Source organism: Ranitomeya imitator, chromosome 3 (genome assembly GCF_032444005.1).
Source record: "Ranitomeya imitator isolate aRanImi1 chromosome 3, aRanImi1.pri, whole genome shotgun sequence".
In the NCBI taxonomy this organism is placed as follows: Eukaryota; Metazoa; Chordata; class Amphibia; order Anura; family Dendrobatidae; genus Ranitomeya; species Ranitomeya imitator.
Genome location: NC_091284.1, coordinates 549,234,800 through 549,250,497, shown reverse-complemented (window position 1 = coordinate 549,250,497; position 15,698 = coordinate 549,234,800). Strand labels below are relative to the sequence as shown.

Genomic DNA, 15,698 nt, shown 5'->3' with positions numbered 1-15,698 from the left:
CTACTGCTGCCTGCAGCATCTTCCTGCCAAGGCTTACATCTGCCGAGACAAAAGTGTAGACCATGTCCTGTAAAACTTAGAAAATGTATGCACCGATGCCAAAGTAGCTACTTAAAGCTGCAAAGCCAATGCCTGATGACGAACCGCTCAGAATGCTCCCACTGCTCATGTAAATGGCGCCACCATGGCCTTAGCTCTATAGGACTGGATAATAGCCATCTTGATGCAGTTGTTTTAGAAGCGACCTGACCCCCTACAAGGGCCCTCTGGTATAAGAAACAAGGAATCAGAATGCCTGAATGAGGCTGATAAATAGTGCTTTAGGGCTCTAACAACGTCCAACCTGTGCAAAACCTTCTTAATAGGATGTGATGGTGCAGAATAAGAGGAAGATAAAACAATGTCTTGATTAAGGAGAAAACTAGATATCACTTTCCGGAGTAAAAAAAGAAACTGGCCTCAACACTACATTATCCTGATGAAGAATAATGTAAGGAGCCCAACAAGACAGAATGGGAAACTCCAAGACCCTCCTAATAGAAGTGATGGCTCTAAGGAAAGCTACCTGTCACAAAAGGACAAGGGTATGTCTGGAGGACGACAAAACATATACGTATAACGGGATGATAAAGGGAGAGTAAGGCCCTAACGGCAGGGAGAGGGGGATGGACACCATCCTGTGCCTGTCCCTAAGCACACCTAATGCCCTATGCGGGTCCTTCCCCCGACCGTGCACTGGCCGGTAAGGACGCTAGCCTTGCCACAGGCATGTAATATTACACAGGGATAGAGACAAACAAGAGCCTGACAGAAAGAATACAACTTAGCTCAAAATCTGCTGCTACGCTCCACAGCAGCAAAGTGAACGGCACCAGGTAAACAGGACTTCAAGAGCGGCAATACCACAGCCAAAGGAGAACTCCATACATCTAGCTGATCTTCATAGAAGTAACTCAATAACCGACGATCAGCTGATGGGTCATGTGACTATTTAAAAGGAGGTGTGAGTGGTTACCAACCAACATCAGCTGATCAGCCTAAAAGAAGCTGCCAGCAAGAGACTGACATTAACTCTTGCTGCACAAAAGGAAAAAAAACTACATTTAAATTCCAGCAGACCCAGAGCTGCCAAGAATTCCTAAATCATTTGTGACACTGCCTTATAAGAAAGAAAAAGTATAGAGTTCTCTCTAATAGGCTCAAAAGGCAGAGACTGAAGAGCCTCCAAAACAAAATTCAGATCCGAAGGATCCAGGGCAGTGCGATAGGGTGGCTTAACATGCACCATACTATTGGAGAAAAGCTGATGTTTAGATGCCAAATCCCCTTAAAACAGTATAGCTAGGAGAACACCTGATCCTTGAAGGAGTTAAACACCAGCCCTGCTTCCAATCTGGACTGTAAAAAGGAGACCAAAGCTGACAGCAAGGAAAAAAAATGGGTGAAGTACTGATAGACTTACATCAAGAAAACTAAGGCCTCCAAGTACCCTACCACAAACAAATCTGTCTAAACACCTCCGGGTGAAAAGCCGACTCTCCCGCGGGTAGCTGCTGGCCTCCCAGTAGTCTACCCCTTGTATATGAACTGCCGAGATTAGAGGAACCTTGTCCTCTGCCCACTCCAAAATCCCCGTGACCCCCGCCATGGCATATGGATTTTGGGTACCTCCCTCGTGATAGTTATAGGCTACAAAAGTTGCATTTTCTGATTGAACCTTGATCGGCAACCCTCGGACTAAATGATGCCAATGTAAATGAGCCAGACAGACACCACTGAGCTCCAGCACACTGGGATAAGTCTCTCATAACTGCTCCAGACTCCCTGGACCATCAAGTATTGGAAGATTGCTCCTCAGCCAGGAAGTCTTGCATCTGTGGTGAGCAGCTGCCACTGACTGGGAAGAAAAGAGCGACCCTGAGTTAATAGGGGTGCTGTTAACCACCACCTGAGAGACTGTCGACAAATAAGAGAGACGAATAAGCAGATCCAATGACTGTATTGACCTGTCCCAAGAGGCTAAACGAATGTTCTGTAGAGACCGTGACCGAAATTGAGCAAACTGCACTTCCTCAGACATTGCCACCATCTTTCCTAGGACTTTAATGCAAAATCGAAGGGAATGCCTGCCCAAAAACTTCAAAGTTCTGACAGAAGAGTGAATAGATACGGTAATCTCTTCTCCTCTGGAAGAAATATTGATGTCTGAACGGTCTTGGAACAAAAATAGACTTTGTCTTGTTGACAATCCAACTGAATCACTCCAGAGTCTGGAGGCTCTCTAGATTCTGAGCAAAGAACGGCACTTTGACAAGAATATCTTCTGGATAAGGGAAAACAATTACGGTGTACCCCTGGATTGTAGCAGCGCCATAACAGGGCCTAGGATCTTCGTGAATACCCTGGGCACTGTGGCCAATGGGAATGGAAGAGTAATGAACGGATAGTTATCCTGATTGACTGCAAAGCAAAGAAATTGCTGATCACTGACCGGAGCAATGCAACCTTGAAGTGACGAACCCAAAACCGTTTGTTTAAGCACCTTAAATCTAAAATATGCAGCAACAAGCCGTCCTTTTTGGAGATGCTGAATACGTTTGAATAAAAACCCTAAAGCGCTCTGAAATGGGAACAGCTACAGCTTGCCTGAAGCAAGGAAGCTATCCACCTACTTGAAACTGACTCTCATGCTGGGAGACCTGCGAGGGCGAGAGCAAAAAAAACAATACTGAAGCAGAGTGGTTAACTCTATTCTGTAAGAGATGTCATACCTGACCCAAAGATCACCAAATGCTCCAAGCCATGCCTCCTGAAAAAGGAAGAGGCGGACATACTTACTTATGTATAAAATAATAAATAAATAAATCCACGCAAAAACCAATATAGAAAACCCAAACCTTTTACTGGACAATGTATTAAATACCTTACACATATGGATATTAATGTAAACACCTTTACTCTTTGCTCCACAATATTGACTCACAGTCTTTTCTTTTTCCGACTCAGATTGGGCATCTGTAGGTCGGTATACTGAGACTATATATTGTATAACCTATGAATATCAGCATCCACGTGGACTTTATAATAGTGCACATGTCTGTTTCTGGTTGGTGTTTTAACTTGTAGATCACGTACGGACTGTTTACATTAATATCCATATGTGTAAGGTATTTAATACATTGTCCAGTAAAAGGTTTGGGTTTTCTATATTGGTTTTTGCGCGGATTTATTTATTTATTATTTTATACATAGGTTTAACCATGACAAATTAGTGGTTGTTGTCTAAAATCTGCAGCATTATACCACAGCTGGTCACTGAGCGCCACTGTATATAATTTTGGACATTCTTACTTACCTGCGCAATTTGATACATGATCTCAACTAATTGCAAATTTCTGGGAACCAGCCAAAAAACTTTGCTGCAAATGCTTAGCCCACACCACCGCCACCTCCTTGGAGACCCAAGTGGCAAAAAAGGCTAGGCAAAGGGCAAAACCTTCAGTTTCAAAAGCGAACCTCGCCACAGATTCTATGTATCTCTTAGTGGGGTCCTTAAGTTCCACCTCCTCTGCAAGAGGTAGAGTGGTCACCTTAGATAAACAAGATACGGGTGCATCCATCACCGGTGCAGTAGACCAACAAACCATCAGCTCTGCCGGGAAAGGATTGAACACCTCCATATGACCACACTTTTAAAAGTGTTTCTTTGGGTATTAACACGCTCTCTATAAAATAACTGTACATTCCTCAATATTAGAAAAGGATCTAGTCACGTGCATACCCCTCCTAAAAAAAACCTGTTTCAGAAATGGGAGGGAGTGTAGCAGTGTTCACAGACAGAGAGGTGTCAACAGCCAACACCAAACTGTCAATCATTTCAATCAGCTTTCCCACCTGATATAGATCTAGAAAGGGCTCTGAACTAGAACTGCATTCAGAGCACTATGGGGAGAGAATCCCTGAGGAGGGGCAAAGGAATCTGGGCGCCTGCCCTGTGAAGGTGATTGGGACGAGGAGGTAGCTCAAGGCCATCTGCACTGCCTTCACAACTGGCCATATAGGTGCAAGGTGGCTAGAGGATTTGGATTCACTCACAGCAGCAAACGGAGGAGCTCCTGGGACAGTAATTGTTCCACAACTGTAACCAGTGTTCTAGACACCTTGGTTAGTTCGGCTACAGACTGTGCTAAATCACAAGCCCAAACAGAAAAAGTCATATTTTCCTCAGATGTTGGACAGCAACCAGCATGGAAGCAGGAGGGGCACAGGCAGTAGAGTACGCAACAGACTAACTGGTAGAAAACTTACTACTACAAGTTACACAAGCATAGAAAGTGACAAGTGCAGGCTGAGCTAATGGGTGTGTTGGTCCTCTCTAGACTCAGACATTATGAGTGATAGAGAAAGACACTAAAAGAGTCCACTAAATAGTGACACAAAACGGTTAGAGTGCTCAGTATCAGCCCCAGTAACCAACAGCTTACCACAACCATGTGGCAGGAATCTGTTCCCCTGGGAGATTGCTATCCCACGAGGAAGAAGACATCAAGGCGCTTCTCTTCCCCGCACCACTTAAAAAGTGTGTCGCCATAAGGAGGAAGAGGAAGGGGCAGAGGCAGAGGGGCGGAAACCTGGCTTACCGAGACACCGCCGCTGCCGGACGCACTGATATGCCAGGAGTAACATGGCTGCCAACTAACTAGAAATGTCCCGCCCAATGATTGGCTGGAAACATTCAGCCAGTCGATTGGCCAGACACTCCAACAACCACACCTGCTGGCAGTCAACCTGCTGGACCCCGACCAACAGCATCTAACCTACTACCAAGCCCGCAGAGAGAGTCACCCGCAAATACAAAGGTAGCTGCGCGGCTTGGTCCCACTCCAGCCAACTGACCTGTCTAACATGACCCGCTAAAGCCAAAGGAAGCTCTGATGGGCAAATAGATCAGCCAGCAGAAGCCTCTGGCCCCTGCACAAGGACAGTCCCCTTCTCTCCCCCGGAGCTGTACACTGATAATTACCATCACAAGGAAAGGAATAGGAGGAGACGGGGGGGAGAAAGGCTCATGACAGGGTTATACTTACCTGTCCTTAAGATCCGGATCTCTAACTTCTGCTTCATACACACGTGCGCGCTATGCATAATGGTGGGCAAGAGCCAGTTGGCATATGGACCTCTGCCCCAGTACCTGAATACCGACAGTGTCAAGGTGCATTGGTCTGGCCATACTGACGCAAGAAGATATGGACTGAACAATTACAGCCTGTACTCTATTGCTACATGGGTGCAACAAAGTGCACAATTACACTCTGTTACCCAAAGACATCCATCTGAAAAACACAAAGCAAAAATGGTTAGAGCCTAACCTAAGATAGGTCTGAAACAGATCTTGCCTCCAACTGATACTACAAAGAACTGAGGAAGCATGGCTCCAGCAGGCGAGGTACAGTCTGCTGGGGAGGAGCCAATTTTATTTAAATACAATAACAGTGTCAGCCTCCAGGTGTCAGCAGACTATCCATGGTTCTCTGTCCCCCAATGAGACGAAGGAGAAACATAAGTGCTCATATATCTGGAACCCAATGGTGGATTTATTTAAAAAAAAAACACTAGGTAGCAGAGAGAATGAAATGAGAGCAAAACTGGCTACTTTTCATCTGGTGACAGGTCTTCCATAAAGTACAATATACTTGTAAAGGGTTAAGAGTGTTAAAGGGTATTCTCATATTAGACATTTATGGCATCCAAAGTATATGCCATGTACGGTTTATCTGAGACATTAAAGTTGGAGGGTTGTACTAGAAAATGTGGCTATGTAATAAAGGTGCAGGATGGAGAGAACTACCATATTTTTCACACTATAAGATGCATTTTTGACAAGAAAAACTCTTGTTAAAAAATGTTTGCATCTTTTTGTCCAGAGGAAGCTTCTTGTGCTGGAGGAGAACGCGAACACTGCGTCCTTTCTGATCACAGAGAGAGAGAGCTGCCGTCTCTCCCTCTGTCTGACACTGATCTTTGTGATCAGTGCAGAGCAGGACAGGAAGCTGCTGGGACCGAATGGAGGTTGCATGAACTGAGCAGCTGCAGGACGTACTGCTAGAGCAGGGGTGGGGAACGTCTGGCCCGCGGGCCGCATATGGTCCACGTTATTATCTGTTGCAGCACGCAGCCACTTTGCCCGTTATTGGCCGCGGGCCCTCTAATTCTGCAGAGGTGTGCGCAGACAGCCGCTATGTGACCCGGCGCTGCCCCCATCGCTCATTCAACTTACTGGCATCATAGACGCCGATGCAGTTGAAAGCAGTGATGAAGGAGAGAGCGTCAGCTGACACTTCACTCCCCCTTTGCTTGTGACTCTGCGGGCGCACAATGACGTCACATCATCGTGCGCTACGCTATACCAGCAGTGGAGCTGAGACCAGAGCAGCAGAGCCTGGAGCAGCGCGGGGAACAAGGAGGAGGGGTGAACATTGTGCAAGTGCATGTTTATGCATTATACTGTCTGTGTGTCTGGACTATACTGTGTACTGGGGGAGCTGCGCCTGCACTATACTCTGTGTTGGTTGTGGAGCTGCACTGTACTGTGTGTTGGGGGAGCTGCACTATACTGTGTGCTGGGGGAGCTGCACTATACTGTGTGTTGGGGGAAGTTGCACAATACTGTGTATTGGAGGAGCTGCGCCTGCACTATACTGTGTGTTGGGGGACCTGCACTGTACTGTGTGTTGGGGGTAGCTGCACTATACTGTGTGTTGGGGGAGCTGTACTATACAGTGTAAAAACATATGCATTAAAAAATATATATTTCTTTACTTACATTGTTGGCAAAATTTCTTAAATCAAGTGTAATAGCATACATAATGGGTAATGCCCTGTAGCAAGAGAAGGGAGCATAAATAAAATATATACTCTTCACACATACAGTATTCATCCTCTCTCTCTATATATATATATACATACACACATACATACAGTACACATATATATGCAGTGAGAACAATACATATTTGATATACTGCAGAGTTTGCTTTTTCCCACCTACAAAGAATGGAGAGGTCTGTAATTTTTTATCATAGGTAGGTACACTTCAACTGTGAGAGTCAAAATCTAAAAATAAAACCAGAAAATAACATTGTATGTTTTTTTACCCCTTCACGACCGGTGACATTTTCGGTTTTGCGTTTTCGTTTTTTTGCTCCCCTTCTTCCCAGAGCCATAACTTTTTTATTTTTCGATCAATATGGCCATGTGAGGGCTTATTTTTTTTTTCTATTCGTTTATTAAACATCAGAAAACAGAGAACAATACGACATACATGTTGCTAGCAACCAAGCCACTGCAAATGTACTGTATATCCCAAGTCTTATCAGTACATATCTTGGTACATAGACCTGGTCTCAGAAAACTTAAAATAATACAGTATATCTAAAGGACCTGTAATAAAACTCTAAAACTGTTTTACTGCCAAAACCAATTCCATTCTACTAGTATTTAAATGTTGAAGCGAGGCGTGAACCAATGTAAAATTCTACCAATTCTTATAGTAAAGCTAGGCTATCTGTCACGTGATGACATGGTGAGGTGCGATGAGTTCCAAATCTTACCAAACTTCCCCATACAGCCCCTATTCTGGTATAACGTAAGTTCATTAGCTTTAACCCCTTACTGACATCGGACGGTATAGTACGTCCGATGTCAGCTCCCCTGCTTTGATGCAGGGCTCCGCGGTGAGCCCGCATCAAAGCCGGAACATGTCAGCTGTTTTGAACAGCTGACATGTGCCCGCAATAGCGGCGGGTGAAATCGCGATTCACCTGCCGCTATTAACTAGTTAAATGCCACTGTCAAACGCAGACAGCGGCATTTAAAGGGAACCTGTCACCCCGAAAATCGCGGGTGAGGTAAGCCCACCGGCATCAGGGGCTTATCTACAGCATTCTGTAATGCTGTAGATAAGCCCCCGATGTTACCTGAAAGAGGAGAAAAAGACGTTAGATTATACTCACCCAGGGTATGCGAATGCTGTAGATAAGCCCCTGATGCCGGTGGGCTTACCTGACCCGCGAATTTCGGGGTGACAGGTTCCCTTTAACTACCGCATCCGGCCGGGCGTCCGGAAATGACGTCATTGCCGACCCCCGTCACATGATCGGGGGTCGGCGATGCTTCTCCATTGTAACCATAGAGGTCCTTGAGACCTCTATGGTTACTGATCGCCGGTAGCTGTGAGAGCCACCCTGTGGTCGGCGCTCACAGCACACCTGATTTTCTACTACATAGCAGCGAACAGCAGATCGCTGCTATGTAGCAGAGGCGATCGAGTTGTGCCTGCTTCTAGCCTCCCATGGAGGCTATTGAAGCATGGCAAAAGTAAAAAAAAAAAAGGTAAAAAAAAATGTGAAAAAAATTAAAAAATATAAAAGTTTAAATCACCCCCCTTTCGCCCCAATCAAAATAAATCAATAAAAAAAATCAAATCTACACATATTTGGTATCGCCACGTTCAGAATCGCCCGATCTATCAATAAAAAAAAGCATTAACCTGATCGCTAAACGGCGTAACGAGAAAAAAAATCGAAATGCCAGAATTACGTTTTTTTGGTCGCCGCGACATTGCATTAAAATGCAATAACGGGCGATCAAAAGCACGTATCTGCACCGAATTAGAATCATTAAAAACACCAGCTCGGCACGCAAAAAATAAGCCCTTAACCGACTCCAGATCATGAAAAATGGAGACGCTACAAGTATCGGAAAATGGCGCAATTTTTTTTTTTTTTTTTTTAGCAAAGTTTGGATTTTTTTTCACCACTTAGGTAAAAAATAACCTAGTCATGTTAGGTGTCTATGAATGGAGAATGATAATGGCAGGTTAGTTTTAGCATTTAGTGAACCTAGCAAAAAAGCCAAGCAAAAAACAAGTGTGGGATTGCACTTTTTTTTGCAATTTCACCGCACTTGGAATTTTTTTCCCGTTTTCTAGTACACGACATGGTAAAACCAATGATGTCATTCAAAAGTACAACTAGCTCCGCAAAAAATAAGCCCTCACATGACCATATTGATGGAAAAATAAAAAAGTTATGGCTCTGGGAAGGAGGGGAGTGAAAAACAAACACGGAAAAACGAAAAATCCCACGGTCATGAAGGGGTTAATGGAGTTCACCAAATCAATCCAGGCCCTACAAGATGGGTGACTGTTTCCCATCCAGCGCAAAGCTATTATTTACCTTGCCATAAAAAAGTGTTTTTCTCAAAACTTTGAACATGGTGTCCTCATGTCTCTTCTTCCAGTACCCCGAATAAGCATATTAATGGGCTCAAAGGAACGGAGATATGTACAAGGGAGGTTAGCACTGATGTCACCTTGCTCCAAAAGGATAGAATAACTGGACATCCCCAGACCATATGTATAAAGTCTGCTTCCCCTATATTGCATCTCATACATTCTGAAAAGTTAGTCCAACCCATTTTAAATAGTCATGACGGGGTTAAACACGATTGATGTATTATATATAGTTGGATCATTTTATTGTTGGCCGAGGGAGATACCCCAGATGGGGATTCAAAAATTGTCTCCCAGTCCTCATCTTGAAGATCAGGAACTAGGAGTTTCCATTTTTCTTTAACCGGCAATGCCGCCGAATCAGCACCCACGGACAACATATGCGTACACAATGTGGATATAAGACCCCGGGGTCCCTGTGATTTGAGGATCCCTATTAACGGGAAGGATTATACTGTTAGCATGGTATTTACTCTGCGCATGTGCGATTGTATTGCTGATCTGAGCTGCAGATAACGAAAGAATTGGGGCCTCGGGATATCATATTTAACCTGTAACTGTTCAAAAGACATTAAAATGCCTTGCTCATATAAATTATTAATGGAAACGACACCGCATGAGGTCCAGAATTGAGTAGATGGGTGGTTCAGCAGCTCCGGGAAGTACATATTCCATAACGGCATTTTGGCTTTAATACCATCAAAATGAATGACCTTTTTCACCTGTTTCCAAACCAACCTCGCTAAGCGGAGCAGCGGTAATAATTTAGAGGTATTGGGTCTATCAGTTTCCAAAAAGCCAATCGGGCAGTCAAGCTTCGTAGCGTGGGCCAGGTGACTCTCCGAATTTGGCAAGTGACCCCCAGGCATCCACTTACCCAGAGCCCTAATTTGTCCAGCCAAATAATAAAGGAAGAAATCAGGTAACGCCACACTTCCCATTTGCTTAGATCTATGTAAGGTAGATAATTTAAGTTTAGGCCTGGCATTCCCCCATATAAAGGATGAAATTAAAGAGTTTAGATTTGAGAAAAAGGATCTAGGAACAGGAACTGCACTGTGCTGAAGGGAGTAATTGAGCTTCGGAAGTAATATCATCTTGATCAGATTTATGCGACCAGAAACGGACAATGGTAATTTACTGTAATTTAGTATATTGCCCAGCCACATAGTATATTGCACAGCTACGTAGTATACAGCACAGCGACGAAGTATATTGCCCAGGCACGTAGTATATTGCCCAGCGACGTAGTATATTGCCCAGCCACGTAGTACACAGCACAGAGCCACGTAGTATATTGCCCAACCTTGTAGTATACAGCACAGAGCCACGTAGGATATTGCCCAGTGACGTACTATATTACTGAGCCACGTATGTCACAGGTTAAAAAAATAAAAAATAAATATACTCACCTAACGATCCGAGGGCCCCTTGTAGTTGAACATACTCACCATTCTGGTCGCTGCTCCTCAGTGTCCCGTCTCTCCGCTTCCTGGGATCCACTTCCTGGGGCCACTGACTGCAGCGAGTATAGAGCGGCCATTTTCTTCCGGACTGTGCCCGTCGCTGATTGGTCGTGGCTGTTTTGCGGCGACCAATCAGCGACTAGGATTTCCATGATGGACAGAGGCCACGACCAATGAATATCCGTGACAGAAGGACATTATAGAATATGCAAGTCCTCGTAGTATATGGACAATGATGATTCCAGAATTCGCGGCAGACTGTGCCCGTTGCTGATTGGTCGAGGCCGCCAGGCCTCGACCAATCAGAGACGCGGTATGTCTACGTCCTTTATGACATCATCGTCGCTGTGCCCGTCGCTGATTGGTCGAGGCCTTGTGGCCTCGACCAATCAGAGGCGCAGGATTTCTACGTCGATGCTGTGCCCGTCGCTGATTGGTCGAGGCCTGGCGGCATCGACCAATCAGAGACGTGGGATTTCCAGGACAGACAGACAGACAGACGGAAAAACCCTTAGACAATTATATATATAGATGAGATGTGGGGGTTTTGTCACCCACCATCCAGCCTGAGCCTATCAAGGCAATCGTCCATAACTAAATTAAAGTCTCCCATGCATATGATATATGCATCTGGATAATTTGGAGCAAAACTCAACGCCTTTTTTATAATGGACATATTAGCAGGAGGGGGGGTTGTATATACATATTATAATATAATCGTTCAAATGAACCCACACATGTCAAAGATAAAACGGCCCTCAGGGTCTCTCCGTACCTCCCCAACCTCCAATCTAACATCTCTAACTAGTATGGAATGTATGTATGGACCATTGTACCCACGGTTTTTGCACATAACGAACTGAATCTCTGGTCAAGTGTGTTTCAACTAGGGTTACAATATGAGGATGGTGACGCCTTATTTGAGAAAATACTTTAACTCTTTTTCGGGGTGACCCAAAAACTCTTACATACCAGGTCATACATGTAAGATCAGATGCCATACCCCATGAGTGGGTTGAGACTGATCTATACCTGCATCGCGGTAATAAAAAGCACGTAAGAGATGTACCAACCTGCGGCCGTGCGTGGAAAGAGGAGCCCCTCTTTCCACGCACGGCCGCAGGTTGGTACATCTCAACCCACTCATGTACATGGGATTTTCCATAGATATTGTGATTATGCATTAACGTTAGTATAACTATATGGGGTACCTTGCCATATAAGGTCTGCACTAGGCACTTTATTTGTACTTTTAACTATACCTCAGTATCTCCCTGCACCAGTATATTATCTGAGAGCATTCGTCTTTTGATTATGGTTACCATCTGCCCGGTTACTTATATAACATCATAATCTTCTATTGCTTATATGCAGAATTCACTGCCTTATTTACTGATGTATGCTACTTATATGTGTATATATATACCCGTGGTATGAGTACAATTGATTCTCTTGCTCTTCAGTTGAGTATAACTGTTATGACCTGGTGGTCAGGACAATAATGGACCTGGTGGTTAAGAGCACACGGAATGACCTGATAGTTACTGATAATTAAGGACGAGCTCTGGGACATGGGAACTCTGCTGACCGCAATCCCTAATCCTATCACACACACTAGAAATAGCCGTGGATTGCTCCTAACGCTCCCTATGCAACTCGGCACAGCCTAAGGAACTAGCTAGCCCTGAAGATAGAAAAATAAAGCCTACCTTGCCTCAGAGAAATTCCCCAAAGGAAAAGGCAGCCCCCCACATATAATGACTGTGAGTAAAGATGAAAATACAAACACAGAGATGAAATAGATTTAGCAAAGTGAGGCCCGACTTACTGAACAGACTGAGGATAGGAAAGGTTGCTTTGCGGTCAGCACAAAAACCTACAAAAAGACCACGCAGAGGGCGCAAAAAGACCCTCCGCACCGACTCACGGTGCGGAGGCGCTCCCTCTGCGTCCCAGAGCTTCCAGCAAGCAAGACAACAATAAAAATAGCAAGCTGGACAGAAAAATAGCAAACCAAAGAAAAACTAGCAGGAACTTAGCTTCTGCTGGGAAGACAGGGCACAAGAACGATCCAGGAGTGAACAAGACCAATACTGGAACATTGACAGGTGGCATGGAGCAAAGATCTAAGTGGAGTTAAATAGAGCAGCCAGCTAACGAATTAACCTCGTCACCTGGGGAAGGAAACTCAGAAACACCCACCAGAGGAAGTCCATGGACAGAACCAGCCGAAGTACCATTCATGACCACAGGAGGGAGCCCGACAACAGAATTCACAACAGTACCCCCCCCTTGAGGAGGGGTCACCGAACCCTCACCAGAGCCCCCAGGCCGACCAGGATGAGCCAAATGAAAGGCACGAACCAGATCGGCAGCATGAACATCAGAGGCAAAAACCCAGGAATTATCTTCCTGACCATAACCCTTCCACTTGACCAGGTACTGGAGTTTCCGTCTCGAAATACGAGAATCCAAAATCTTCTCCACCACATACTCCAACTCCCCCTCAACCAACACCGGGGCAGGAGGATCAATGGATGGAACCACAGGCGCCACGTATCTCCGCAATAACGACCTATGGAACACATTATGGATGGCAAAAGAAGCAGGAAGGGCCAAACGAAATGACACAGGATTGATAACCTCAGAAATCTTATACGGACCAATGAAACGAGGCTTAAACTTAGGAGAGGAAACCTTCATAGGAACATAACGAGACGACAACCAAACGAAATCCCCAACACAAAGTCGGGGACCCACACAGCGCCGGCGGTTAGCAAAACGTTGAGCCTTCTCCTGGGACAATGTCAAATTGTCCACCACATGAGTCCAAATCTGCTGCAACCTATCCACCACAGTATCTACACCAGGACAGTCCGAAGACTCAACCTGCCCTGAAGAGAAACGAGGATGGAAACCAGAATTGCAGAAAAATGGCGAAGCCAAAGTAGCCGAGCTGGCCCGATTATTAAGGGCGAACTCAGCCAACGGCAAAAAGGACACCCAATCATCCTGATCAGCAGAAACAAAGCATCTCAGATATGTTTCCAAAGTTTGATTAGTTCGTTCGGTTTGGCCATTTGTCTGAGGATGGAAAGCCGAGGAAAAAGACAAATCAATGCCCATCCTAGCACAAAAGGATCGCCAAAACCTCGAAACAAACTGGGAACCTCTGTCAGAAACGATGTTCTCCGGGATACCATGTAAACGAACCACATGCTGGAAAAATAATGGCACCAAATCAGAGGAGGAAGGCAATTTAGACAAAGGTACCAAATGGACCATCTTAGAAAAGCGATCACAAACCACCCAAATGACCGACATATTTTGAGAGACAGGGAGATCCGAAATAAAATCCATAGAAATATGCATCCAGGGCCTCTTCGGGACCAGCAAGGGCAAAAGCAACCCACTGGCACGAGAACAGCAGGGCTTAGCCCGAGCACAAGTCCCACAGGACTGCACAAAAGAATGCACATCCCGTGACAAAGACGGCCACCAAAAGGATCTAGCCACCAAATCTCTGGTACCAAAGATTCCAGGATGCCCAGCCAACACTGAACATTGAATCTCAGAGATAACTCTACTAGTCCATCTATCAGGGACAAACAGTTTCTCCGCTGGGCAACGGTCAGGTCTATCAGCCTGAAATTTTTGCAGCACACGCCGCAAATCAGGGGAGATGGCAGACAAAATTACCCCCTCTTTGAGAATACCCGCCGGCTCAGGAACACCCGGAGAGTCAGGCACAAAACTCCTTGACAGGGCATCAGCCTTCACATTCTTAGAGCCCGGAAGGTACGAAACCACAAAATCAAAACGGGAGAAAAATAACGACCATCGAGCCTGTCTCGGAGTCAACTGTTTGGCAGACTCAAGATAAGTCAAATTCTTGTGATCTGTCAAGACCACCACGCGATGCTTGGCTCCTTCAAGCCAATGACGCCACTCCTCGAATGCCCACTTCATGGCCAACAACTCACGATTACCAACATCATAATTACGCTCAGCAGGCGAAAGCTTTCTAGAAAAGAAAGCACATGGCTTCATCACCGAGCCATCTGAACTTCTTTGCGACAAAACAGCCCCTGCACCAATCTCAGAAGCATCAACCTCAACCTGAAACGGGAGCGAAACATCTGGCTGGCACAACACAGGGGCAGAAGAAAAACGACGCTTCAACTCCTGAAAAGCCTCTACAGCTGCAGAAGACCAATTGACCACATCAGCACCCTTCTTGGTCAAATCAGTCAACGGTTTAGCAACACTAGAAAAATTAGCGATGAAGCGCCGATAAAAATTAGCAAAGCCCAGGAACTTTTGCAGGCTCTTCACAGATGTCGGCTGAGTCCAATCGTAAATGGCCTGGACTTTAACAGGGTCCATCTCGATAGTAGAGGGGGAAAAAATGAACCCCAAAAATGAAACCTTCTGAACTCCAAAGAGACACTTTGACCCCTTCACAAACAAGGAAATCGCACAAAGGACCTGGAACACCATTCTGACCTGCTTCACATGAGACTCCCAATCATCCGAAAAGACCAAAATATCATCCAAATACACAATCAGGAATTTATCCAGGTACTCTCGGAAGATGTCATGCATAAAGGACTGAAACACTGATAGAGCATTGGAAAGCCCGAATGGCATAACCAGGTACTCAAAGTGGCCCTCGGGCGTATTAAATGCTGTTTTCCATTCATCGCCTTGTTTAATACGCACAAGATTATACGCCCCTCGAAGATCTATCTTGGTGAACCAACTAGACCCTTTAATACGAGCAAACAAATCAGACAGCAACGGCAAAGGATACTGAAATTTGACTGTAATATTATTAAGAAGGCGGTAATCAATATAAGGTCTCAAAGAACCATCCTTCTTGGCCACAAAAAAGAACCCTGCTCCTAACGGTGATGACGACGGGCGAATATGGCCTTTCT

The 15,698-nt window shown here is 45.2% G+C and overlaps 1 protein-coding gene across 2 annotated transcripts in view; it reads right to left on the bottom strand.

Moving 5' to 3' along the window:
• Nucleotides 1-15,698, bottom strand: part of PCID2 (PCI domain containing 2) — a 103,678-nt gene that overhangs the window by 16,699 nt on the left and 71,281 nt on the right. For both annotated transcript variants that reach the window (XM_069757888.1, XM_069757889.1), the window contains exon 7: nucleotides 6,824-6,878. In XM_069757888.1, coding sequence (XP_069613989.1) covers nucleotides 6,824-6,878 — 55 coding nt within the window. The remainder of the gene's footprint in view (nucleotides 1-6,823; nucleotides 6,879-15,698) is intronic.